This window comes from Limanda limanda, chromosome 14 (genome assembly GCF_963576545.1).
Source record: "Limanda limanda chromosome 14, fLimLim1.1, whole genome shotgun sequence".
NCBI lineage: Eukaryota > Metazoa > Chordata > Actinopteri > Pleuronectiformes > Pleuronectidae > Limanda > Limanda limanda.
This window is the reverse complement of record NC_083649.1, coordinates 8,235,692-8,261,585: the sequence shown is the minus strand read 5'-3', so window position 1 is coordinate 8,261,585 and position 25,894 is coordinate 8,235,692. Positions and strand designations below refer to the sequence as shown.

The 25,894-nt window shown below is 42.9% G+C and overlaps 1 protein-coding gene across 3 annotated transcripts; it reads left to right on the top strand.

The window, feature by feature from the left end:
- The first annotated feature begins 11,853 nt into the window (after positions 1-11,853).
- smg6 (SMG6 nonsense mediated mRNA decay factor) lies at positions 11,854-25,351 on the top strand. 3 transcript variants are annotated; one of them, XM_061085391.1, is made up of 20 exons: positions 11,854-11,944; positions 13,040-15,386; positions 15,490-15,682; positions 16,020-16,130; positions 16,384-16,490; positions 16,731-16,809; positions 17,020-17,130; positions 17,460-17,675; positions 19,272-19,333; positions 19,475-19,620; positions 19,969-20,082; positions 20,314-20,388; positions 20,780-20,954; positions 21,208-21,427; positions 21,588-21,767; positions 21,970-22,128; positions 22,417-22,561; positions 22,654-22,916; positions 23,015-23,096; positions 23,194-25,351. In XM_061085391.1, exons 1-20 carry the CDS (start codon positions 11,854-11,856, stop codon positions 23,322-23,324), a joined length of 5,007 nt encoding a protein of 1,668 aa, XP_060941374.1. In that variant the 3' UTR covers positions 23,325-25,351. The 3 variants fall into 3 exon arrangements, with proteins under 3 accessions (XP_060941374.1, XP_060941376.1, XP_060941375.1); XM_061085393.1 differs by lacking the exon at positions 20,314-20,388; XM_061085392.1 differs by lacking the exon at positions 20,314-20,388 and having other exon boundaries at positions 19,969-20,121.
- The last annotated feature ends 543 nt before the right edge of the window (positions 25,352-25,894 follow it).

Genomic DNA, 25,894 nt, shown 5'->3' with positions numbered 1-25,894 from the left:
CTGGACAAACAGCGGAATCTGAGGCAGCAGATGTTGTTGTAATCTTTCGAATGGTGACAACGTGTGTTTCATCTCATTGTGATTCATCGTATAACTATAAAATTGTGACTCTTAACGTCCATCCATCGGTATTGCATCGCCCTGCTCTCTGCAGCTGAACCTGTGGGAGCTGGACCGGAGCTCTCCCTCTGCGGTCCCCGAGCCTCCAACACCGAATAGATGCCGAAGTCACGAATCTCGGTGGTCGTGAAGTCACATGCCCGCGGTTAAGGGCGTGTGACGTCACTTTGCGAGCGAACCAATCGCCTCTCGTCCCATTCTGCTGTCTGGCTTATCAGAGTGTGTGGGCAGCGGCTTGGTCTGGCTCGGTCTCCGTGGCACCGGGGAGAAACCGCCTCGGCTGTGTGTGGGCTGTGCTGACGAGCATGCGGACCCTCCAGCGCAACACGCACGGAATCCTAAACAGTTCGAGCCTGAACCTGGACTCTCACCCACCAGAAGGAAGAGAGAGTTTTGCAATTGCTCAAGATTTATGCATTTGGCTCCGAGAAGTACACGACGCAAAGTTGAAACTAAAAGACGATGAATACTCTGTCATGTCTGTGAAGATTCTCAGTCAGAAGTTGTACAAGTATTCAACTGGACTCGCTTGTGTTTCTTGAAGACGTTTCACCTCCAAGTGGCTGAACTGAACTGAAGAAGCCTCTTGGAAGTCCAGTTGCCTACATACACTTGTGCAACTTCAGAAAATGTCATAAAGTAGGGAGAGGCGGTGGACTAGAGGCAGAAACTTGGACTATGGGCGGAAAAGGTCTCTGGTTCGTCTCTGGTTCGACTCCACGGAGAAACAACAAAAAGACCTGACGAATCTGTCCAAAAATCCAAGAGGATTCTCCCTACCCCGTGCATGTCTGTGCATGTGTGTGGGATAATAAAACGTATCTTAATCTTAATCATCTGTTGAATCTATACCAGAAATATATATACTAGTAGTAATATAGTCTAATATCACAATGTTTTACAAACCTATAATTAACAATGTCTAGTTGAAGACAGTACAGAAGCCTCAACAAAGAATTGTGAATGAACAAGGGTTTTTCATTGACTCGCTCCACGCACTCCACCCTCGCGTTATCCGTGCACGAGCCTCTCAAATCGCGCGCACACGCACCCACGCACGCCGGAGGATCATACTCCGCAGTGTGCGCGTGCGCGTACGAGCGTGCCCATGATGCCTTTAAAAGGATCATAGTAAGCGACTGCGTATCCCTCTGCAAAGTGCGCAAGAATGACGCAGGACTGACTTCACTGCCCGGGCGACGTCACAGAGCCCGAGAGTGAAGAAGAAGGAGGAGGGTAATAAAAAAAAAAAAAAAGCGTTGGAAGAGAGGAAGCGCCGACCGGAAGTGCACGGAGGGGGGAGGGGGAGGAGGAGGAGGAGGGGGTGGTGACACACTGGAAGAAAGTGATGGCTATAATGTCTTCACTATCACCGGAAGCATCCAAGTGCCACGCGCTCCTGAGGATGTACAGGATTTGATGAAGATCTGCCCCCCCCCCTCCTCCCTCCCTCAACACGTGCACACTTGTTCAGAAACCTGCATGTGCACACACACACACACACACACACACACACACACATCGGAGTGTGCGCGTTTCTGTGTCTGTGTGCACAATCCGCACATCTGGTGTGGGCAGCAGCGGCTCGAAACCAGAGTCACACCGAAACCAGGTGTAATGGAGAAAGTGTGGCAGGTGCACACAACGCAACAGAACCATCATACGTGGGCACATACTGGGACATACGTAACTGGAACCGGCCGAACCAGATTCTGATTTGAAAAGCGAGTTTTATCCGCAGTTGTGTATTTTCTAAGACATTCTCCTCAGGACGCAGGCTGAGTGCTGCCCACCTGGGAGAGAACATGAGTCACACTGCAGCAACTTCCAACCACCGAGAGAACATTAGAATCAAAGCAGGCTGGAGAGAGAGATAGGAGAGAGGATGAGTTGGACGGTTTCACCCTCTCTCCTATAGGCTGCACTTTACCCAAATCTCCCGCCAGGAATTGTGATTAAATAACACAGATGTAGTTTGTAGAAACAGGAGTTGAACTTACCTCTGTCAAAGTTCCCACGCAGTGTGGCCACGGCTGCTGTGGAGTCATGTCTGTGTCCTATCTCTAAACTCAGCCTTCATCACCACACCACCAAACTGTCAGCGCCAAAACCGGTGCCACGCTGTCTTCACGCACAAGACGCGCGGTGTCCCTCTCCTCCAAAGTCGCTTCCCAAACAGACCGGGCTCTCCCATCAACCGTAGGCTTTTTATAGAGATCCCGTAGTAACTAGTAGAGGGGAACGGGGGAGGAGGGGGAGAGAGAGAGGGAGGAAGGAGGAGAGGGAGAGCTCATTCAAAGATTCACCTACACATGTACGTGCGTATACCACGTCACAGAGCACAGCTATTTATAAAGGGCAGGAAAAGTATAGCCTGAATCATGGTGCGGGTCTTTTACCGAGAAGGATGAAAATAGCGTGTTCCGTTGTGCACCCGTACCGAGAAATTGCCTAATAAAACCCGGAGCTAAAAATATTATTGTCTAACAATATGTATATTCTAAAGACATTTGGAGCCACTGAGGTATTGATCACTGAGTTAAATCAAACTTACACCTCCACATATTCAAGTTTTTACTCATCGTGTGTTGTTAAATTTCGCAAGGGAGGTATTTCCGAGTCTATTTTTCGAAATATGATGCTGCCGTTTCAGCCAGTCGCTCCTTTTATGTGATAATAATATTATATTCAGTCTGAGTGGAGGGCACTTCAAGGAATCATAATAATTTGATTGTTCAAAGTTGATAAAAAATATTGAGATGTATATACTTTAATTTCTATTTTAAATTTTAAATTTTTTGAATTTTTGATATTCTATTTCATTGTTTTTCTATTTTATTCTTTTTTATTCTATTTTATACTATTTCAATTTTTATTTTTATTTTTTTGGGTTGAAATTACTGAGCATTGCTTAAAGAGAGTGTGTGACCCAAGCATTTCATTGACAGTGACTACTTCATGTTATCTCTGTTCATTTGACAATAAAAAATCTTGAATCTTGAATCTTGAATCCTAAACTGCATGTTACAGCTCCACTTCTTTCTCGCTGCTGTTTTGGACCAAGCTGTTGTGAAAGCAAACACCTGAAGCTGACACGTCAAAGTCCAACGTGCTCAACAACTGTTTACCCAGTGATCGTGAGCATCGTGATGTTAAAACTGGCCGATGAATCACTGCAGTCACGTTAAGCAGCTGTCTGCTCAGAATGACTAAAAAATCTTTGCTGCACCGCACTGAGGTTTTTTTACGTCTCACACATGAAAAATGTACCCAGAGATCTACTCAGTATTCCACCTGTTAACTCTGCAAACCTCGGGGGGGGGGGGGGGGCGTGATGGGAGTGGTGCGCACATCCGCGCTGTCGAACGTGGCGAGATTTGGGGGAGACCCTTGTGCGTGAAGAAGAGTGTCAGACATACGTAGGCGTGTGTGCAGCGAGAGGGCGAGTGTAATTTACACCGTTGTGCGGAGGAAGCACGTCACACAACAAGGGGACTTATAGTAACTTAAATGGCCTTTCATGCCCCCACCCACCCCTCCCTCTCCAGAACACTGTGGGATGGCACGCCCACCTCCACCTACACGAAACCACCGCTATTCCACAAACTACTCAATACAGTCGAGATGACTTATACCTCTCGCAGCACCTGATTTCAAAAGAAAAGTCTCTTCAATTATGATTCAACGCTCAATGTTGAAGTTAAGTCCCAAATCATCCACTGCAGGAAACGTCCTGTCGTGCTTCTCTTTCTGTCAGGCAGCTGTCGGCTGAAGGTTCACACTCACTACAGCGAATGCAGAATGAAATCTGATGTAATTTTGCTCCAGTTCAATGACTATTACTTAGATTTGTGCTTTTTCAATTAAAATGTTCAGTATTGTACATTTTAGCTGGAAGTTTTAGCGTCCAAAGTAAAAGTTTTTTTTTAATTTGATGTTATCAGTGATGCTTTAATGTGCAAGCAGCCGTTTAATGTTCTGATCTGACAAGTTAAATATATTACATATCCCACACAGCCATCTAAAGACTTGTGGTTCAAGGGCCTTTCACACAAAATGGCACCAAAGTGGTGGAACGCCGTAAGGTTTGGTGATTTTGTGGAATCATTATTTTCTTTAAACTGCTTTTTCAATCTCTTTACTCTCCAACTCTTAATTAACATTCACACAGTCTCAGTTTGTGAATTTAAAATAACTCCTCATGAGCAAATGGACAGATAGTATAGTAGTAGCTTTATTTGTCAATTTCTTTAAATGTACAGACATACAAAGAAATCGATATATCGTTTCCCACTCTCCCACGGTGAAACATAAAGTGCAGGGGGCACAACTGATAAGACAACAAGACATTCCTAATTCTAAGTAAACAGATTCAAGTACAGTAGGTATAGCAGCATAGGTTTTATGTAAAGTAAAGTGTAGACGTACTAAAGTGATAAAAGTGATAAAAGTGCAAAAGACATGGTGATGAAAGAGTCTTCTCCTTCATCACCACTCTTACTTTTTCTCCCCCTCTCTCTGTTTCTTAAATTTCCTAAGGTCACTGTCATTGGGCCTCATGACCTGTGGAGACTTCAGATTCAAATATCTTTAATACATGGATCTCAGGGAAAAGATCAGGCAGCAGTGTTTTCATATCCTCCATTAGAAAACAAACAGGGGTCCTGATCTCTTCTCCTTTACCATCAGCTTCTGCTCTTTCACCTGAACGTGCTTCATGGAGACCCAGGGGACATAGTGCTGCACAGAACCTGACATTTCTCTCCAAGCACCTTTTATATAACCTTTTTATACATGTCATACTCACCTCCCTCACATTGTTTCCTGTCTGTGTGCAGAGAAACAAAACTCCAGCAGTTGTCTTCTATCATAGGTTAGATTATGGGCTTGTCAACATTTTAAATATTTTAAAATCAGTTTGAATTATCACATGACTGAAATGTCTCATGTTTGACGTCAGATATTTGTTTCAAATTTAAGATCTTGTGGGATTTGAGTTATTGATTTTACCCAGAATAATAAAATGGATTGACCTAGTTTGTGATACAGACCATATGCAGGGTGCCTCTATTCAAGTACATCTATGAATATTTTCTTATATTGATGTTTAAACGATGACGCAACTGAGTAGATGTATCGACCACGGCTCACTTCACCCATGACTTCACAATGTACATCAATAGCCCCTCGAGAGGCAGCCCACTGAGATGTATACGCTTATGACTTCACAGAAGAAGAAAAAAAACATCCTCGCAGCACGGGGCAAGAGATCTGGACAGCGAGACGCCCACAGTGGACAGTCCAACATTGAATTGTATTCATTCTTTATACAATTCAACATCTCGGTTGGGACAAGTGCTCTGCTTCTCTTCCCTCGCCTCAGATGTGATTGCAGCAGAGCGGGAACGTCAATCTCGCAGCTCTGGGCCTCAGAACGGTAGAATCTCCACTGACTGCAATCAAACAGCAATATAAATGTGCTGACGTGTGGTGGAGGATAAGTATTCGGTAAGCGAGCCTGTGTGTACACAAGCATACGCAATCCAATTTCCGCACACTACACCCAGCATGAATATGCAACCAGGGGGCAGATGAATGATTGAAAAAGTGTGAATGAAACAGTTCCTCTCTAACCCCCTCCTTAATCTCACACACACTCCCTCTTACTACCAGCACCACAGTGGCATGATTACACACATGCAAATGCACTAACACACTCACACACACACAAACACACAGAGCGACATTATCTTTTTCTTTTCTTTGCAGCATTTTTAATTTTGTCCTGCTCGTTTGGGATTAAGCTCCAGATTGAAGTCATTAGTTTGTTAAACTTTTGCCTCTTGTTTTGACGCCGAGCGATCAGCCGGTCCATCTTCAACTTATACACAACATCGAGGAAGCTTCTTTTTAAATCTCAAAGTTTGATCACGAATCAAGATGCTGATTATTTTTCGTGCAAATCTCTTGTTCATCTGTCACGGCCGGCCGTTGGCTCTCTTTCTATCTCCTCATCTGTATTCCAAACAGAGAATGCAGTCAGAGAAGAGAGAAGAGAGGAAAGAAAGAAAAAAAAACCTCATCCCTCCCTTACACTCTCCTCTCCTCTTTCCTCACTGCCGCCTACCTTGCCTACCCACCTCCCCGCCTCCCCCTTTCTCCCATTCTGACTCATACTGAAATCCCAGTGAGCCCCCCCCTCCCCACCCCTCCTCCTCCACTCTCATTTGTGTTTTCTCTCCCTTTGATTGCCAAGCTGGCTCGAACACAGCGAGCAGGGCAAAGAGAGAATGAGCAAATAAAAAAAACGAAAGAGAGGGAGAGAGATGGAGACAGGGGAGGGGAGAAAAAGAAGAAGAAGAAGAAGAAGAAGAGGAGAAGGAGGAGGAGGTGGAGGAGGAAGACTCTGCTGCCAAACGTGCCCGTAATGAGGATTCTGTCAAATGAGAGCTGGGGAGGAGGAGAGCGTGTGTGTGTGGTGGTGACGGTGGTGGTGGGAGTATGTGTCAGAGTGAAATGGAGGTCTGGAAAGAGTGGGTGTTTATTAGTGAAACCCCTCCCGCCCCCACATCGTTCCCTTCGCTGTCTCTGTGCTCCTCTTCACAAACCCACACTCAGACACACACACACACACACACACACACACACACACACACACACACACACACACACACACACACACACACACACACACACACACAGACACACACACACACACACACCCTAATCACAGGCAGATTCAATGAGCCCATACCTGAAGAAACTTTAATATGTCCGCGAGTGTGTGTGTGTATATAATATTGTGTGTTGCAGTGGAAGAAGCATGTGTGTGTTTAATTCCTCCTACATTGTTTAATGGCTCCAGTGAAAATTGACTTACCTGAGATGGCACGACAAGATGATTCCCATGATTTCATTATGTTTACACGGGCACCACAGGACGCCAAGGTCATCTGTCCTTGCGCAAAGTCACACAGGCCGCCTCGTCTCATCTGCTGCAACTCCAACACTGACTCACACAAAACTTCACAACATTATGCCAAAGACATATGCTGAATGTAATTAACATGCACTGCCAGCTGCACAGTGTGTGAGTGGGAGGGTGGTTGGTGTTTGTGCATGTGTTGGTGAGGCTGTCATCAGTGTTAGAATGAGTGCATCTGTTTGCATGAGTTCAGCTTATGGATCAATGGAATTTTTGAGAGCAGATGACACTGGGAATATTAGTGTCTGTAATTGAGTGCATACGACACACACACTGTGTCCTATGTGCCGCACGTGGCCGAGTAAAAAGGAGCTTTCCATGTGTAATTCTGCAGTTTTGAGTATTACTGTGAATGTGAAGTAAACACTTTAATCCAAAGTTCAAAAAGATGGCAAATATATCAGGTTGAATTTTGGGAGACACACATTTTGTGTTTTCACAGCTTTAATGAAGAGTTGGAGCAAGAAAATAAAGTTCAAGGGCAATAAGGGGAAAGGGTGTATTAGGGGGTGTGTGCACAACATACTAGTGATTAAATATAGTTTTGGTCTTTAATTAATGTCAGCAATTGAATGTGGTGATGAAATGAAATAGCTTCTTTGCCCCAATCTGTTTTTGTACTTCTTTAAAATTGTGTTTTGACATCACTCCATGTATTCTGTCTCACATTGGCTTTTTCTTGTTCTCCATCACTCCATCCATCTTTTGTGAATTATGCAGACAACAGTTGGAATGGATTTACTCCAAGATCCAATACCAGTAAGCATGCGTCACACAAGCCTCTGTCCATCCCTCTGTCTGTCTGTCTGTCTGTCTGTCTGTCTGTCTGTCTGTCTGTCTGTCTGTCTGTCTGTCTGTCTGTCTGTCTGTCTGTCTGTCTGTCTGTCTGTCTGTCTGTCTGTCTGTCTGTCTGTCTGTCTGTCTGTCTGTCTGTCTGTCTGTCTGTCTGTCTGTCTGTCTGTCTGTCTGTCTGTCTGTCTGTCTGTCTGTCTGTCTGTCTGTCTGTCTGTCTGTCTGTCTGTCTGTCTGTCTGTCTGTCTGTCTGTCTGTCTGTCTGTCTGTCTGTCTGTCTGTCTGTCTGTCTGTCTGTCTGTCTGTCTGTCTGTCTGTCTGTCTGTCTGTCTGTCTGTCTGTCTGTCTGTCTGTCTGTCTGTCTGTCTGTCTGTCTGTCTGTCTGTCTGTCTGTCTGTCTGTCTGTCTGTCTGTCTTTAATGAATATTCCATTCTGCCATTTTCTCTCTCCTTTCCATTTATTTCCCATTTTCAGCCCTGCAGCAATTTCACTCGGCTCCATTCTCAGCCACAATGTTTCTCTCCTGTCTCCACCATTCTCTGCTGACTGTATTTCCCCATCTGTCCTCCTCCTCCTTCACTCCAGTCATCTCTAAAAGTCATCTCCTCCCACCTCCAAGTGTCCCAGTGGGGGGAGACGGAGTGAGAGTGAGGGAGAGGGAGAAAATGAGAAGGGGGCAGGAGAGATCTAGATGATTGGGCTGGAGAAACCCCCTTGGTGTCAGAAATCCACCTGCAAAAACTCCCTGCTTCCCCCGCTTTTCTTATCTGTATTCACAGTCTATCCTCCTTCTTGTTCACCCCTCTCTTCCTGCATCATGCCTTCTCACCTCTCTCCCTCGCTTCCTCTCCCCACCCCCCCATGTCTCCCTCACCACCTCTCTGCCCCCCCCCTCTCTCTGTCCTTCTGTGTCACTTATCACCCTGCATTGCTCCACCTGCACTGTGGTGCAGCACTGACAATCAGAACTCTGCACACATACACACACGCGCACGGAGGCACACAAGTAACTTGCAGGCACACACACATACGCAGACACACACACACACACACACACAGGGAGACACACGCCCACCACTTCCGGCAGCCCCCCTCCCTCCCTCACACCTCTCCACTGCAGACACGAAACATTCTACAACCCCTGGTGTGCCATTGCTTCATCGAGAGACACTGCCAGCACTACATCAAAACAGTATTCTGCATACACATATGTGCCATATTGTTTGTACCACATCAAATTATTGTAATCATAAAAATGAGGAACAGATAGGAATGATAACAATGATGATGCCCATAAATCACAATAATAACCATCATCCACATGTGATATTGATCTCACCTTTTTTTTGACTGCACCTTTCTTTCAAGTGCCTTCAATAAATCATGAAATTCAATCACAAAACCTATCCTGAATAACACAATACAATGAAAGTAAAACCGAACATGGTCGATACAATGGTGTAATTAATCCAGTTCTTCCTGCACTTATTTCTGTTGTTGCCTGCTTCATAATTTGTCAAAATTCAGCACAACCGCTAATAACGTCTATGTAAGAAATAACCTGCATATTCATATGTATGTGTTGACATTCCCGATTACTCTGCCGACAAAGTGAGCCGAGCATCTAAGATGAATGAGTCTGTGGTATAATGAAGGAATGTGAGGATGTAAAGAGGAGGTCTGGCTCTGGAGGAAGACTCGTGTGGGAGATTCACAGGAAGGACGAAAGACTCTGGCCCTTTAATTTGGTGTTGCTAGGGAAATGAAGCTGTTTACTCTAGCTTCAGCCTCAGATGGTGGCTGCAGGAACTCCCCCTCCTCATGTGCACATGCCTGCACCAGCATGCAAAAACACAGCACCTGGTCTGTCTGTATATGTTTTTGTCATTTGGTTTCTGCAGTAAGACTACTCCCCCTCTGCACCACATCGAGGTCGTGATGGGAAAACAGAGAGAGAAGATGTTGTGAGAAGTTGATTAGGCGATAACATTAATATAAATTACTTATTGGGGAAAACAGTAGCGAGTAAGTTAATTTTTGGGCCAAAGCATTGGACAATGGGCCAGTTCAACTAAACATGATAATAAAGTGACCATTCCTGACACCTAGTGGATATTGCATGAAACAGCAAAGTGTGTATGTATGCAGTATCTCTCTGTCAGTTTCTTTACATAATGTGGAGACCTTTAAGCCCCCTTCCCCCAGTCCTCAAATGTAGGTCAAAGCCTATACTTAAGAATTACATAACTGTACTTTTCAGAGTAAAACACGTTTTTTCACACAGTAACAATATATTTTTTTAATGGCTTGATTAAACATGAGTCTAATTGAAAAGGCAATTAGGAGAGTTTCGATTGAAATATTTTGGCCACGTGCAAGATTGGAAAACTTCAAAACTGCAATCATTTTCAAACACCATCTGGATTGAACAGTTTCGGTGGCGTGGTGTTAAAACCTGTTAATGTTTCTGGTGGAGCAGACAAAACACAGAATGCTGAAATAATGCAGAACTCAGTTAATGTAGCACAAGGATCACAAGGACTTACAACATAATCCAATAAAGTTAAGACAATCTTTAGGCATAATCAATCTAGCATCTATCCATCTATCTATCTATCTATCTATCTATCTATCTATCTATCTATCTATCTATCTATCTATCTATCTATCTATCTATCTATCTATCTATCTATCTATCTATCTATCTATCTATCTATCTATCTATCTATCTATCTATCTATCTATCTATCTATCTATCTATCTATCTATCTATCTATCTATCTATCTATCTATCTATCTATCTATCTATCTATCTATCTATCTATCTATCTATCTATCTATCTATCTATCTATCTATCTATCTATCTATCTATCTATCTATCTATCTATCTATCTATCTATCTATCTACCTACCTACCTACCTACCTACCTACCTACCTACCCACCCATCCATCCATCCATCCATCCATCCATCCATCCATCCATCCTTCTATCTATCTATCTATCTATCTATCTATCTATCTATCTATCTATCTATCTATCTATCTATCTATCTATCTATCTATCTATCTATCTATCTATCTATCTATCTATCTATCTATCTATCTATCTATCTATCTATCTATCTATCTATCTATCTATCTATCTATCTATCTATCTATCTATCTATCTATCTATCTATCTATCTACCTACCTACCTACCTACCTACCTACCTACCTACCTACCTACCTACCCATCCATCCATCCATCCATCCATCCATCCATCCATCCATCCTTCTATCTATCTATCTATCTATCTATCTATCTATCTATCTATCTATCTATCTATCTATCTATCTATCTATCTATCTATCTATCTATCTATCTATCTATCTATCTATCTATCTATCTATCTATCTATCTATCTATCTATCTATCTATCTATCTATCTATCTATCTATCTATCTATCTATCTATCTATCTATCTATCTATCTATCTATCTATCTATCTATCTATCTATCTACCTACCTACCTACCTACCTACCTACCTACCTATCCATCCATCCATCCATCCATCCATCCTTCTATCTATCTATCTATCTATCTATCTATCTATCTATCTATCTATCTATCTATCTATCTATCTATCTATCTATCTATCTATCTATCTATCTATCTATCTATCTATCTATCTATCTATCTATCTATCTATCTATACTATACTATACTATACTATACTATACTATATCTGTCTATCTATCCGTCTTAATAATAATAACAAATAGTAATATAAGTGTCGTAATAGGTAACTACATAAGATGTATTTGCTTTGATCTTTAAACATTGAGATCAGCGCAACAGGCTTTGCGAACTACATTACCCAGAGGTCCTCGCTTCCTACGTCAGCCGCTGAGCACGGGTTTGCCGCCTCCGGGCCACCGTACTTGTTGTGTTTGTTTTCAGTCGAAGGAAAGATGGCGGACGAACTGGACCGAGTGCGAATCTCAGCCGCGGAGCTCCGAGCCGAGGCGTCGAGCGCCGGGACCAGCACCGACTGTCAGAAAGGTGAGATAAAGCGACGCAGACCACCGGGAAGCGAAGCTTCAGGAGAGGGTCGGCGAATCCGGAACGAAGCCGCGTCATGAGTTCGTGGAAAGTAGCTGACGGAGTTGCTAAGTTCAAGCTAATGTTGTTAGCTAGCTAAGTTAGCGCTCTGTGCATCCTTTGATCCTGCGCGGCTGCTTTCAAACGCCCCTTCCAGCTAAAATCCATGTCACACACTAACCCTGTATTAATAATACTATTACAATAATACTATATATATGTGTTCTCGGTTTTATATTGTACTTATTGTACTTAAAGCGTTTTAGCAAAAGGAACGTGTTCTTTAATGACAAACGTCACTGACTTCAGAGAATGTATCGAACGCTGTTTAACCATCATTGTTACGTGTGTTTCTTTGTGTAACTATACAACGTGTATTTTAAAAAGTGTGTTTCCTCTGTAGAGGATTGTTTTCTTTTATCATGCGCACCTTTTCAAAAAGGAACACACTCTTGTCATGTATTGCAAGGTAAATAAAAGCATGTGTTTCCGGTGTAATTCAGGCGTTGTCGTTGTAGTCATAGACATGGTTGTAGTGGGTAACGTTGGTAGCAGTGTGTCAATAAAGGCAACTGTCTGTGTTTACATCCCCATTGAATTGGTTCCAAAAAGGCTGTAATTTTTACACCTAGGGTAAAGGGTCTGATTTAACGGTGCTGTAACCGTACTAAAACATTATTACAAATGTAGGACACATTAGACGCGTATCTTCGGACTGGATGAATGGTTCTTTGAGTCAACGAACACTGTCTATATTCATAACAGTTGAAAAAAAATCCCTATCGAGTGCACTGTCAGCTTCTGTTTAAGAAAGATTATTTAAATACTACAGTACCCAGCTGATTAAGTAAGTTGAGCTGTTGAATTTTTGACACTTTTTTTAATTAGAAATTAATGCTTTTGAGATGAGGTGTGACATTTGAGAAGATCTGAGTTGCAGTCAGTCTTTGTCTGGGATGTCTTCACAAGAAGAACATCAGAATGTGTAATCCCCTTATCTCATTCTCTGACATTGATGTTCACAATCTTAATTTTGTCTGTTTTTTCCTTCTTCAGATGAGCAGCATGTACCCAAGCAACATTTGAAGCGGGAAGCAAAGCGCCCTGATCAGCAGCGCTTCAAACCAGCAGCTGGACATGGCCGGCATCACCGTGACAGTGAGGAGGGGGAAATCTGTCAAAGTGATCCCCCATTGCAGAGTGAGAAAAAGGTGATCTCTGAAAAAGTTTCAGACTCCACAGATGGTGGGACAGGCACTGACTTCGGGGAAGAAGACCGGGTGACAGGTGATGGAAGTAACACTCAGAACCGTAAAAAGGGCAGCCACTCGCGGCCTAAAATGGAAGCAAATCCAGAAAAGAGCTTTGTCGAAAATGACAAAGAACACCAGGAACCCGCTGGAGCTGCTAAACCAGCAAGGAAAGCACGCAAACCTGACCGGGAACTTTATCAACCTGGGACCCGCAGGAGTACCCAGGGAAAGGACTATGGAGTTGGAAAAGAGCAAGATACACCTCCCCCTGGGAAGCAGGAGCATAAAACTGAGCCAGAAGCCCAGGTCAATACAGAGGAAGTGGAGGTGAACAAAAAGACACCCCCAGAGAAGCCAAGAGGGAAAGGTAAAGAAGTAAAAGATGCACAGGAAAATGTAAAGGTTTCCAAACCCATTGAGACAAACAGAAAGCAAGGAAGCCGAGATGTTCAAAAGCCTTTGTTACCACCTGATGCTTCAGTGGAGAAAATGACCTGCAAGATAGAAAAACTAAGCCTGAAAGAAAAGGGTAAAGTTGGAAGTGAAGGCCAAGATGTTGGAGAGTTAAGTTGCAGGAGAGGGAAAACCACTGACAAGGGAGGGCAAGGCCAAAGAGGTGGGGCAAAAGAAGAGGAGGAAAAGATAGATAGGACGAGAGAAAACCGCAGGAGAAGAGGAGGGGAGAAGGAAAAAGAGGGGAATCGGGATGACATAAGTGGTGGACGAAGGAGCGACCAAGGGAAAGATGAGAAAGACAGAGACCGGAGAGCAGTAGAAGCAGACAGGGATAACAAACCAGCTAAGACAGTAGAGACACACCAAAGCAAACTGAGAGAAAATCGTGGAGAAAACAGAAGAGGAGGAGATTACAACAACAACCGGTCCAGAGAACCTGAGAAAGATGTTAAGACAGAAAAAAATGTAGAGAGGATTGAAGAAAGAGTAAACAGAAACCAATTCAATGCAAACATCACGCCATCATCATCAAAGAGATATTCCAAGTCAGATATTCGACGCCCTCGGAATCGAACTTACAGCAGTAGCTCAGCCAGCAGCGTGACCAGCCTCGAAGGTCCAGGAGTAGGGATGAATTTGGAAAATACCAAGTGGCCAGGCTTGCACCCTAAGCTCAATAATAAAGAGAAGATGGGTACTTATAGGGACGGACAAAGGAGGCATTTAAAAAGCTGGACAACTAATGGGGAATCATCTACAGAATCACTGGAAAGGAGTGAGAAAGGTGACGTAGCAGAGATTAGAAGGCGGAGGAGAAGAGGAGGGGAGGACGAACTAAATGCAGCGAGACGGAGGGAAGAAAGGAAGGGAAACAGAGGTGGAGGTCGGGGAATCCTAAGGGTTTCTATTGAGAAACATTCAGTTTCCACACCACATAGTGGGGATCCACAACATTGCAAGCAAGGCCTGGCTCCTCGTGCCAGAGGTGGGGGTATCCTGGTGCTTCCATCCCACACCGACATCTCTAACTCCCCTGGGGTTGGGCAAAGGCTTTTTGGTGGTATTAGGGGGGGTTCTGCCTCCAGCAGTAGAGGAGGCAGAGGAGGAGTGAGACGGCTTTGGGATCCCAATAACCCAGACCAGAAACCCGGCCTTACCAGCACCCAGTCCTCACAGCATAAATCTCTCCAACAGCCTATATATCTTCAGACAGGGACTGGATATGGACAACTTCACTTTCTGGACACAGACGATGAGGTAGCGGGCAGTCCTCCAGTCCCGCAGGGTGAGCACCTTCGATCCCAGCAGACTGCTGCCAAAGCCTACTACAAATTCCAAAACTCTGACAACCCCTACGGCTACCCCATGCCAACCAGCAGCCCACACAGTCCTGGCAACACCACCAGCCAACACTATCCATATCCATATCACATAGGGTCCTACCAAATGGCGCCCCCTTCTAACGGTATATACCCGGGCCCTGGGGTGGGTCAGATCGGTGGGAGTTACAAGGGAGCAGCTTATTCTCAATCAGGTGAGGGAGGTAGTTTGAGTTTTCAAGAGGTGGAGCAACAGGCCAGGGGGGAGCTGCGGAAGCTGTTGAGGGCTGCGGATACACAGGAGCTCCAGCTCAGTAACCTGCTGTCCAGGGACAGAGTGAGTGCGGATGGACTGGATCGCATGGCCCAGCTCAGGTGAGGATTTATGGGGAAACTCTTTTGGTTCACGTTTACGTCTGTCAGCTGCACCTTTGGACAAATACTGAAAAGGGCGCTGTTCTGTTTTTCTGTTTTCTAGAGGGGAACTTTTGCGGCTATATGAGCAGGTCATCCTCACAGACATAGAGTTTTCAGACTCTCAGAATTTGGATCAAGCTTTGTGGAAGAATGTGTTTTACCAGGTCATAGAGCGATTCCGGCAACTTCTCAAAGACCCAGACTCTGACAACACCCCTCATATCAGGAACATGTTGCTCACGCTGCTTGATGAGGTAAGAAATGTGAAAAATTAAGATGGGGCAAGGGTTGATAAAATTGGGTTATTGCAAAGGGGCAGTTTGTGATTAAGTCTGAAGAAGCATGTACGTTTCATCCTGAGATGCATTCTTCATTTGCTATAAAAGTTTTTTTTTTCTTCACAATGCAAATAATCATCCGTAAGACTAGTAATTTTCTAGCACTAATTTAATTTACATATGCACCATACTTCAGAAAACTTTGAATGGTCACCGTGTGTTAAAATGTCAATCTCACATGTATATTTTCTATTTCTGTTATACTTGGTATGTATTCTGTAAATTACCTATAATCATTGTCTGTGTTTTACAGGGATCACTCTTCTTCGATGCTCTGCTTCTGAAGCTGCAGACAGTATACCAGTTTAAGTTGGAGGATTACATGGACGGCATGGCTATAAGGGCTCGGCCATTACGCAAAATGGTACAGCAATAGTTTGTGAATACATAGTGTGTTCAGATATGTACATTTTGATAGAGTATTGTATTAGCAGTCACATATTAATGATATTATTCATGTTTTAGTTATCAGATGATGTGAATGTTACTAGCAACAGTTGCTGACAGCAACTTAGTTTCTTGGCATTTCATAAGAAGTTAATTCTAGCTGTAATTATGTTGTAGCTGATTTTTGTAGTTAATTGATAACGGTTTTCTGCTATTTCTGTCCTTTTCAGGTAAAATATGCACTTATAAGTGCTCAGCGCTGCATGATTTGTCAGGGAGATATCGCACGTTACCGGGAACAAGCCAGCGACTCGGCCAACTACGGCAAGGCTCGCAGGTACGCTGTAAATTTTGAAGTCAAGAGGCTGCAGTTTCAAAATTCCTCTTCTTTTTTTTAAGATACTGGTTACTTACTGGTTTTCATTTAGTCCAGATCATACACAAGTCTTAATCTCTTTCAGAGAAAGTTTCTTCCCAGCTGGGTATTAAATAGTCGATGAGAATCTTTAAATTCAAGGAAGAAGCAGAACATTTCTATCAATGTATCTCATTTCTACTTGTTTATATTTCTTCTTAGCTGGTATCTGAAAGCCACGCAGATTGCCCCCAAAAATGGACGACCATATAACCAGCTGGCCCTGCTGGCAGTATATACAGTAAGTAATATGTAGTAAGAAAGAACGGAAAGGTCAAAACTTGGTTTTGACTTTTTTATGACTGATTGCATTTCTCTTGGCCTGTTCCTGGAATAATTTAAAACTACATGTATATTTTTTGTAATGCTGTATTGGTACCCACCATTAGTGTGCGGCTTATTGCAGGATACCTTCTTCTTCTTAGTCTCATTGTACCTCTCTCACTTACAGAAGAGGAAGTTGGACGCTGTGTATTATTACATGCGCAGCCTGGCAGCTTCCAACCCGATCCTCACTGCAAAGGAGAGCCTGATGAATCTGTTTGAAGAAGCTAAGCGAAAGGTCAGACACACACTTTGGTCATTAACTTGTGCCAGATAATTGACTTTTTATTTGGAAGAAAACTTTTGTCATCAGTGCACAGCCGTGACATGGATTTACTAATAGAAATTCTAGTTAGAGCCTTGGAAATTAACCATCATGATTTGGTTGCAATGATGTAGAGGGCGTTCAGAAAAATATAATGAGCTAGACACATTAATGAGTTAACACACTTACTTGCTAAATAAATTACCGTATTAGCACCGCTGATTCAATTTACTATCATCTGGTAACTATGGTGAGACTCTGCAGCACAATTGCTTCTTGTTTATCGTTTTTCGTTCTTGCAGACAGAGCAGCTTGAGGGAAGGAGGAAGAAGGAGCATGAAGGGGGATCTCGGGGTCCACCGGTGAGAGGAAGAGGAAGAGGGGAAGATGGAGCACGTGTGGAGATTTGGATTCGCCCCAGCGCGCAAGCAGCAAAGCCTTCCTCACATAGAGGAGGTAGTGAGTCCAGCAGAGACTCTGAACTGGATGGAGAGCTGGGGAGTCTCAGCGCAAGTGACGTAAGATCCTGTTCTTCGTTTTGTTCTCACTTATACACGAGTGCACAACAAGTCTCATGCGTCATTCACCGTTTCATGAAAGACACTGCCTGTGTGGGCATTTGGTCTTACAGGTTTTCTACATTCATTTCTTCTGACTCATTTGTTTCCTTTTCTCTTTCACAGTATATCCTTGGACTTAATTTGTGTTCAGTAATCATTTGTTATGATTACTGTTTTTAACCCTTGTACCTTTTCTTCTGTCCTTTTGTTATTTTTTCCTCATTTTTTTTTCTCTCATTGCTTGCAGTGATTCACCAATTATTTTTGTTAATAATTAATAACAGTCTGGGTCTACTTTGTGACATTGAGGCAGAAATAATGCTCGACTGTGAGATAGTCTTAAGAAAGTAGTCAAACACATTCACTTTTGTAAAAGTTATTGCTTTGAAGATTTATCACTTCTGACACTTCATAATCCATAACTACAAATCAGACAAGACAGGCCTTGTTCCAGGAGGGGACCAAGATCCCGACAGTCACGCTTAACAGAGCTTCAGAAGTCCTCTGCAGAAATGTTAGAATCTGCCAGAAGGATGACCCTCCCAGCAGCACTCCATCAAACAGGCTTTATGATAGAGTGGCTATACACAAGCCCCTTTGAGTAAAAGACATTTGACCGCATTTAAAGCACTGATAGCTTTAGGAAAACTATTATCTGGTCTTATGATACTAAATTTGTGCTCTTTGGAGAAAACGGCAAACATTTTTAAAGCATGCTAAAAGTGAAGTGGTCAGAAGAGTTTCTGAAGTCACTGTGTACCTTCACCAGCTGGTCCGAGGTCTTTTAGAAGATGTTTATTTAAATGTGTAAGGACCATTACCCCTCCAATGGGCTGAAAAGGCATCCAACCGTATCATCTATCTCATTTAAAAACTTGATGCAAATCACTTGTTTTTGTGAGAGGGTTTTCTGTGGTTTTAGCTGCAGTGAGTCAAAGTGATAAATTATTGAACATTTCACAGTAAATACTTTATTTCTGTCAAGTGAGTTCTTCTCGTGAAAGATCACAATCTGTCTTTAGGGATGAGTGCTCAAACAGAGTATTCAATGTGGCCGGTGGCTAAATTATTAAAGAGCATTGTATCGATATGCTACAATGTTATATACGAACATATTTCTCATTTAGTATTGCTACATAAATGATATCGTGTAACATTTCATCTCAGCAACTCTGTTTGTGATTAAGACATTTAATCTGTGATACATTTTCGTCATTCCCAATCCAAAAGATCTCTCTGTCCTAGAATGTGTAAGTGGCCCGGCCAGAGCCAGCTCTCTCTCAGGCTGCAGCATCGTGCCACACACACACTTAGACACTCACTGCTATTAGTGACAATTGCGGAAAGAACAAAACGTTTTGGAGTGTTGTTACTTTCCACTCAAGTTGATGCTGACACTGTTCTTGACCACAAGTACAAGTTTTCTGCGTCCAAGGGCGGAAACCCAACTCCATCACATACAAGTGGCGTAGTGCAGTTTTTTACTGCTTAGCACATACTTCAATCATCCCATCTTAGTAATACTTCCTTCGACCTTCTCTCTTTTCTCTCCAGCTAAACAAGAGGTTCATTCTGAGGTTCTTGCATGCACATGGCAAGCTCTTCACTAAAGTGGGGTAAGTTAGATCTTATGTATTCAAGCTCTCAGATTCATGGACAAGTTTAAAAGATTTTGTATTTAAAAAAAAGAACATTTGTGAGTGTACCTTTGCCTGTTCTTTTGTATTTTTATGAATATGTGTGTCTTGCGTATGCAGCATGGAGTCATTCCCGGGGGTAGCGAGCCAGGTTCTGCAGGAGTTCAAGAAGTTACTCCGGCATGGACCTTCCCTACTGGGCAGCACACACATGCTTCAGATCATCACCATCAACATGTTCAGTATACACAATGCCCACAGCAGAGGTACTGATCCCCACGCATGCACGTATCAACAAACATTGCTTCAAAGTGTTGGTGCATTTTGTTTAAATGCTAAATTGAGGCAAAATATAGCTAGTGAACAACCTTTATTATTTCTCTGTAGGTTTTATTTATTGCAAAATGTGGCTCCGAAACACACATTTACTTTTTGGCATGTTTACATAGATATTTAAAGGATTTCACATACATGTTCTTTATAATACAGTAGAGCCTGTTCTTCTGCAAACAAAAAAACAACACTTGTGCTGCGTCTTTATACAAGTCATTGTCTATATTGAGGCAAAGAGTGCTGAAGAAGAACTTATTTGAATTATTGTCTGTGTTTATCAGATGAAGGAGGAGATGTGAGGTCAGTTTTGCAAGAGCAAAGCACTGCGCTGGGCCTCGGCATGTTTGCACTTCTGGTTCAACGCTGCACGGAGCTGCTCAAAGATACTCCTGCAGGTACAGACATGAAAGCACCCCAGAAGTATTTGATCAGCAGTAAGTTTTTTCCCTAATTTGAAATCAAGATCATTATAAGTATCAGTATGTTATTATTTGTATCAGATAGTTAAACTAAAGTTTAAAGTCAAAACTTGCAAGACTGTCCCACAGCACCACAGTGGACATTATTTGTGGAGCCTACTACTAAACAGTGTATTTTCAAGTAGTTTTACAATTTTGTATAAAAAGATGGACGACGTGACAAGCTCCCTGAAAGTGAATCCAAACATCTCCCTCACCCCCTGGTGGCTGGCTGCAGGAAAGGTCATAAACCACACATCCAACTCAACATGCCAAATGTTTTTGATAGTTCTTATTACACTGGTGTTGGTTGTTATTTATTATTTTTTCTGATGAGTTTGGTTTGAATTAGTTATTTTATACTAAACGGGGAGATGCGTCATGATTGACAGGTGAGAGTGGTCCTCTAGAGAGTGGCCCTCTATTGGTCGAGCATGTGTATTGATTGGAGCTCAACACCAAAATTGCAGACCCTGTTTTCAGGATATTTTAGCTTTACTTAAATTCAGTGGGAGGAAGTGGGGATGCGTCATCTATGTGTTTTACACCTGATGGGAGTTTGATTAATTTTTTTGTGATTGTTAACATGTTTTGGAGGATTCGTGTTTATTGTTTTCCTCTCTCTCTTATTCAGAACCAGTTCCCATGGCAAATGGAGAGGAGGAGGGTGAAGGGCAGGAGCTTGAGGGTATGTTCAGGGTCTCTGCTTTTCCACGTGATCTAACAGAACTACTGCCAAGCATCAAGGTCTGGTCTGACTGGATGTTGGGACAGCCAGACCAGTGGAACCCACCGCCATGCAGTATAGAGTGAGTATTTAAAACCTTCAATAACACAAACAATGAGTGGTGAGAGTGAACCTCAAACATTAAGCTGCAGAGTTGACAGCTCATTATAACTTCTTGTAAAGACCTACAGCCGAGGGAAGCTGCTGATTCAGGGGAACTTATCTTCAGGTTTATCACTATGAGTCATGCTTCTTTTGCATAACTCTCTTCAGATGGTGGTTCTTTAACAAACACATTTCCCACCAACACTGTTTTCCTTTTCCTCTCGATCCAGTGGTAGCCCTAATGTTTGGCAATGCCTGGCTGACCTGTGTAATGTGCTGGCACGTGTGGACCATGAGGAAGTGCCACTTTTCAAAGCGGACACTGATGAAGGCGAGGGAGATGAAGAGTTGACTGTGCTACAGTTGAAGGAGGACAAGTTGCTTGCTGGTTTTGTACCAATACTGGCTGCACCACAGGAGGCGTGTTACACAGACAGCCACACTGACATGGTGAGTGAAAGGCAAAGGTGTATTTCTATGTCTATAACCATATACATACTTCTACTCCTGTGAACTCCGGTGATTATACTGATTAGTCTGTTGCTTTTAACATGAACCCCTACTCATTGTGCTGTTCTCATGTACAAATATCCTCGTCCTCTTTCCTCAGACAATAGCAGAAGATTGTAAGAGAGTGACGGTGCTCAAGTACTTTCTGGAGGCGTTGTGTGGACAGGAAGAGCCTCTGTTGGCCTTCAAGGGAGGCAAGTACATCTCTGTGGCAACTTCTCCTCCACCCGACCACTCAGCGAATACAGGAGGCAGGCAGGATGCTCTCAAAGAGAAAGAGGTGACTATTTTCCTCCTACTTTCCCTCTAATAATGTTCTCTTCTGCTCTGTTGTTATCTATGATTGTGCTCCTTCCTATTCAAAATGTGACCTATTCATAATAAAGTAAATGCTGAAATCACATTTTCCATGCCGTTCAGCAGAGGCGGTTAAGAGCAGTTGAAGTAAAATTGCTGAATGTCTAATCGTGTCTGTTTGGTAGGATGATGATGTCATAGTCGAGGCAGAGTCGTCTCTCTCCACGTCAGAAGGAGAGGAGGAGGTGGATGATAGTGAGAATGACATCAGACAGCTGAAGGCACGACGCCATGTCCTCACCAACAAACTGGCACAGCAACAGAAGCGCAAGGACAAAATACAGGTAAACCATACATACCCACCTATAATTATTTAAATTAAATTAAAAACCTATTTGTTGTAGTGTCCAACAATGAGGAAATGGCCTGTTCAGTTGCTGAAAAGTGTTAACCTCAGAATGCATTTCATGATATCACTCGATTATTACATTCAATTGTTTTAAATGGAAGCTGCAATAATGAGGATAATTCTTATGGGCTAATGTTTATATACTCAGATTCTACAGTGTGAACTGCAAAAAACATTTCTCGTCATACGTGTGTGTGTGTGTGTGTGTTTGTGTCTGTCCCAGGCGGTTCTGCAGACTGGTGGGCAGCTGGAGCTGGAAGTGAGGCCTCTGTTTTTGGTTCCAGACACCAATGGATTCATTGATCATTTGGAAGGCCTGCAGAAACTTCTTAAGTGTAGAACCTACATCATAGTTTTGCCTCTCATTGGTAAGACTGAGAAGACAAAGAAAGGAGTAATAATGATTTAGTGTAGTGTTTATGTTTACTTATGGTGTGACGATGTGTGTTCTCTCTTTTAGTGATTACTGAGTTAGACGGCTTGGCTAAAGGCCAGGACAACTATGGTGGTGGAGTTGGGTCAGGGGGTCGCAACTCGGGCAGTCGTGGCAACTATAATGTCAGTGCAGCCCATGTGCGGTCTGTGCAGGAGAAGGCCCGGGTGGCGGTGGCTTTCTTAGAGAAAGGATTCGAGGCCAGGGAACCGTGCCTCCGGGCACTAACAAGCAGGGGAAGCCAGCTGGAGTCTATTGCTTTCCGGAGTGAAGACACCTCTGGACAACAGGTGAGCCCGAAATAAGTTCTTTTATTTTATACATTTTTTTTCAATTGGATTCATATAGTGCAATGAAATAAGACTGTTTCTTTTCTGTTCCTCTTCAGGGTAACAACGATGATGTGATTCTGTCCTGCTGTCTCCACTACTGCAAAGACAAGGCAAAAGATTTCATGCCCGAACAAAGAAGTATGTAGTTCTGTCCGTCACATGCAGATACTATAATGTATTAAGTACAGTCTTCTGAATGCATCTCTCTTTCTCTACTCTTCCCTCCCCCCCACAGATGGGACAGTGAGGCTCCACCGAGAGGTCGTACTCCTCACAGATGACCGCAACCTGCGCGTCAAAGCGTTGACCCGCAACGTCCCTGTGCGAGACATCTCTGCTTTCCTCAGCTGGGCCAAAGTGGGCTGAACCGAGCTCAGTTGGAGTCAAAGAAAGCCAACTGCTGAAGCCTGCTTGCCACTCAGCCAGAGGAGGAGACACACTTAAACAGATCAAGAAGAGGATGAAATAACAGGGGAGAGGAGATGAAGAAGAGAGCAAACAACCACTACTTATGAAACACAAGTAAATGTAGTGAGAGTGGTTTCTGTGAGCTTTTCCCTCTGTTGATGAAGTGTGTGTGTGTTATGTGTTAAGATCAGTGAGCTTCCTCAGAGGGAGACAGGAGACTTGATGAGTCTCAGAAAGGCTGGACTACAGAGTGGGGGGAGTTAAAATGGAGTGATGTGATTGGTAAGTTGTCGGGTCCAGCCTCGACCCTCTGCACCTAGTTAGTGAGTGTGTACTCTGCAAGCGGTATTAAATGTGGGCCTGATGATAGGATGAGCCAGAGAGAGGGAGTGTTAATGGCCATTTAATTGATGAAATACATCAGTACTGAAGGCCACACCTGGTTCTTCCCCACTTCTCTGAGGGCCCAGTCTTACAGACTGCTATGGCCCCTACAGCACAGCTGAGGGAAAGGAAGGCAGAGAGAAGCACAGCTGGAGCGTCTGTGTCAGTACAGTTGACAGGTTTACTGTAGTGAGGATTAATCAAGAGCCTTCGCTCAACCTCAGCCCCAGCAAGGAATCTCAAGCAGGTACAGTACTTCCTGCTGAACCAGGAAGTGCACTGTGCCTGTTTCGTAACTTTGATTATTCATTCAGTTTGAAGCCAACATTCAGTTTTGATATTGCCAGCAAATGGTTTTAAAAAGTCAACAACAACAAAAAGGTTTGGTTCATTCATATTTTGTTCTGTTTTTGACTTTTTTTGAGTTAATTTGTAAAAGGTTTTGTTTCTTTCATGAAGGCAATTTTTCCCCTTTAACACCATATAACACACTGATAATATGCATCTGCAAAGATGTCCAGTATGAACCATACTTCTGGGTGCAAATCCATTTGTACATAGTCCATCATTTGTGTTTATGAGCAGTGTAAACTGCTTTAATACATCAAGGCTGGTTTGGGTTGAGTTTTCAGGTTTGAAACATTTGGAACTGAATGGAATTTAGTCGTTTAAGCAAAATGTGAAGCCAGAGTATGTGCAGTTGTGATTGTGTTGAAGAGCAGGGGGGGAGGTCCTGCAGATACATGCACTCGACCGACTGCAAGTTGATCTCAGCTAATTTAAACCAATTTTACTGAATGACCACTTGGACACACAACAGTGTGAGAAGAACTCTCTAAAATGACAAAAAACCATCTCTGAGTGCATTTTGTTTAACATATCATGGTGCCAGCCACCAGGGGGCGATGGAGATGATTTGGCTTCATTTTTAAGGAGTTGTTCTGACCTCCATTGTTTGGTATCAGTGTCTTGTGCTTTTACGTTCATACGAGCTCAATAGTTTACCTTTTGACTAAATGCTTTTATTAGCCAAAACGCATTTTCCTGTTCAGAGCGTAGCATTGTCGTTCAGATATCCGCTTTACTTTAGTTTGGATAAAATACATGTGTTAGAAAACCTCAAATCCCAGACTGTTAAATTTAGCATTTCACTGATGGGTAGAGTTTGTGTTGGAGATTTAGCTTGTTCTTTGTTTTAGACAGAATCTGAGTTGATTTCTATGTACTTCTCAGACAGTGGCTGGATGCTCAAAATAGATATAATCTAAACTTCTGTTTTGTGACCTCATCCAGAATTCAAAGTTCACTCTCCAGTCCACATGTTCACCATATGTTAATGCTCTACTGTATGCTGATGTGGCTATTCCATTTTCTGTTTGTGTTGTACCTTTTCAGCATGGCGCGTACAACTTCCACCCGCAGATGTTTCTGTATTTGTGTTACCAGGTTAATTCATTCTTTTCAGCGCCTCTGTTCTTTCTGTAGCCTCTGTTAAGTTGCACTGCTTCTGTGTTTTAGTGTCAGAGCAAATGTATTCAGTAATTGACATGACAAGTGGGTGTTTTTCATCATTCATCATTAAAAATAACTTTAAAATGCAATGGTTTTTCTCCTTATTTATGTGCAAATGGCCAGTTGACAATAACAGGAAAGGCACAGGTGTTACCAAAAACATGAACAATGCCTCTATCATTATTATTATTATTATTACTTCAACTGTCATACATTTACAAATCTCTGGTTTCTATCTGTGGTATATCAGGATGTCTGTTGTGTAGAAAGCCTGTAGTTTAGTTGTAATGAAAGATACACAACTCACTTTATAGCATTGAAAGGAAGACTAAACTAAATTGACAGAATCCAAATTATCACTATAATCCGAACATAAAATGCATCCTTAATGTTATCTAAGTATCAGCACAACTCTATATTATGGACATATCTATATCTTTCTTTATACATACATCTTTATCTTCTATACAACACTTTCAAACCAAAACCTTTACACGTATGCCCTCATGTGGCAGTCGAAGATTACACAGGTGAAAGTGGCTGAACCAAGGAGGCAGCAATGACTTTGGGGAGTTGGGAATGTGTTGATAAATTCATGAAGGAGACAAACGTGAGGACGCTATAGATCAAAC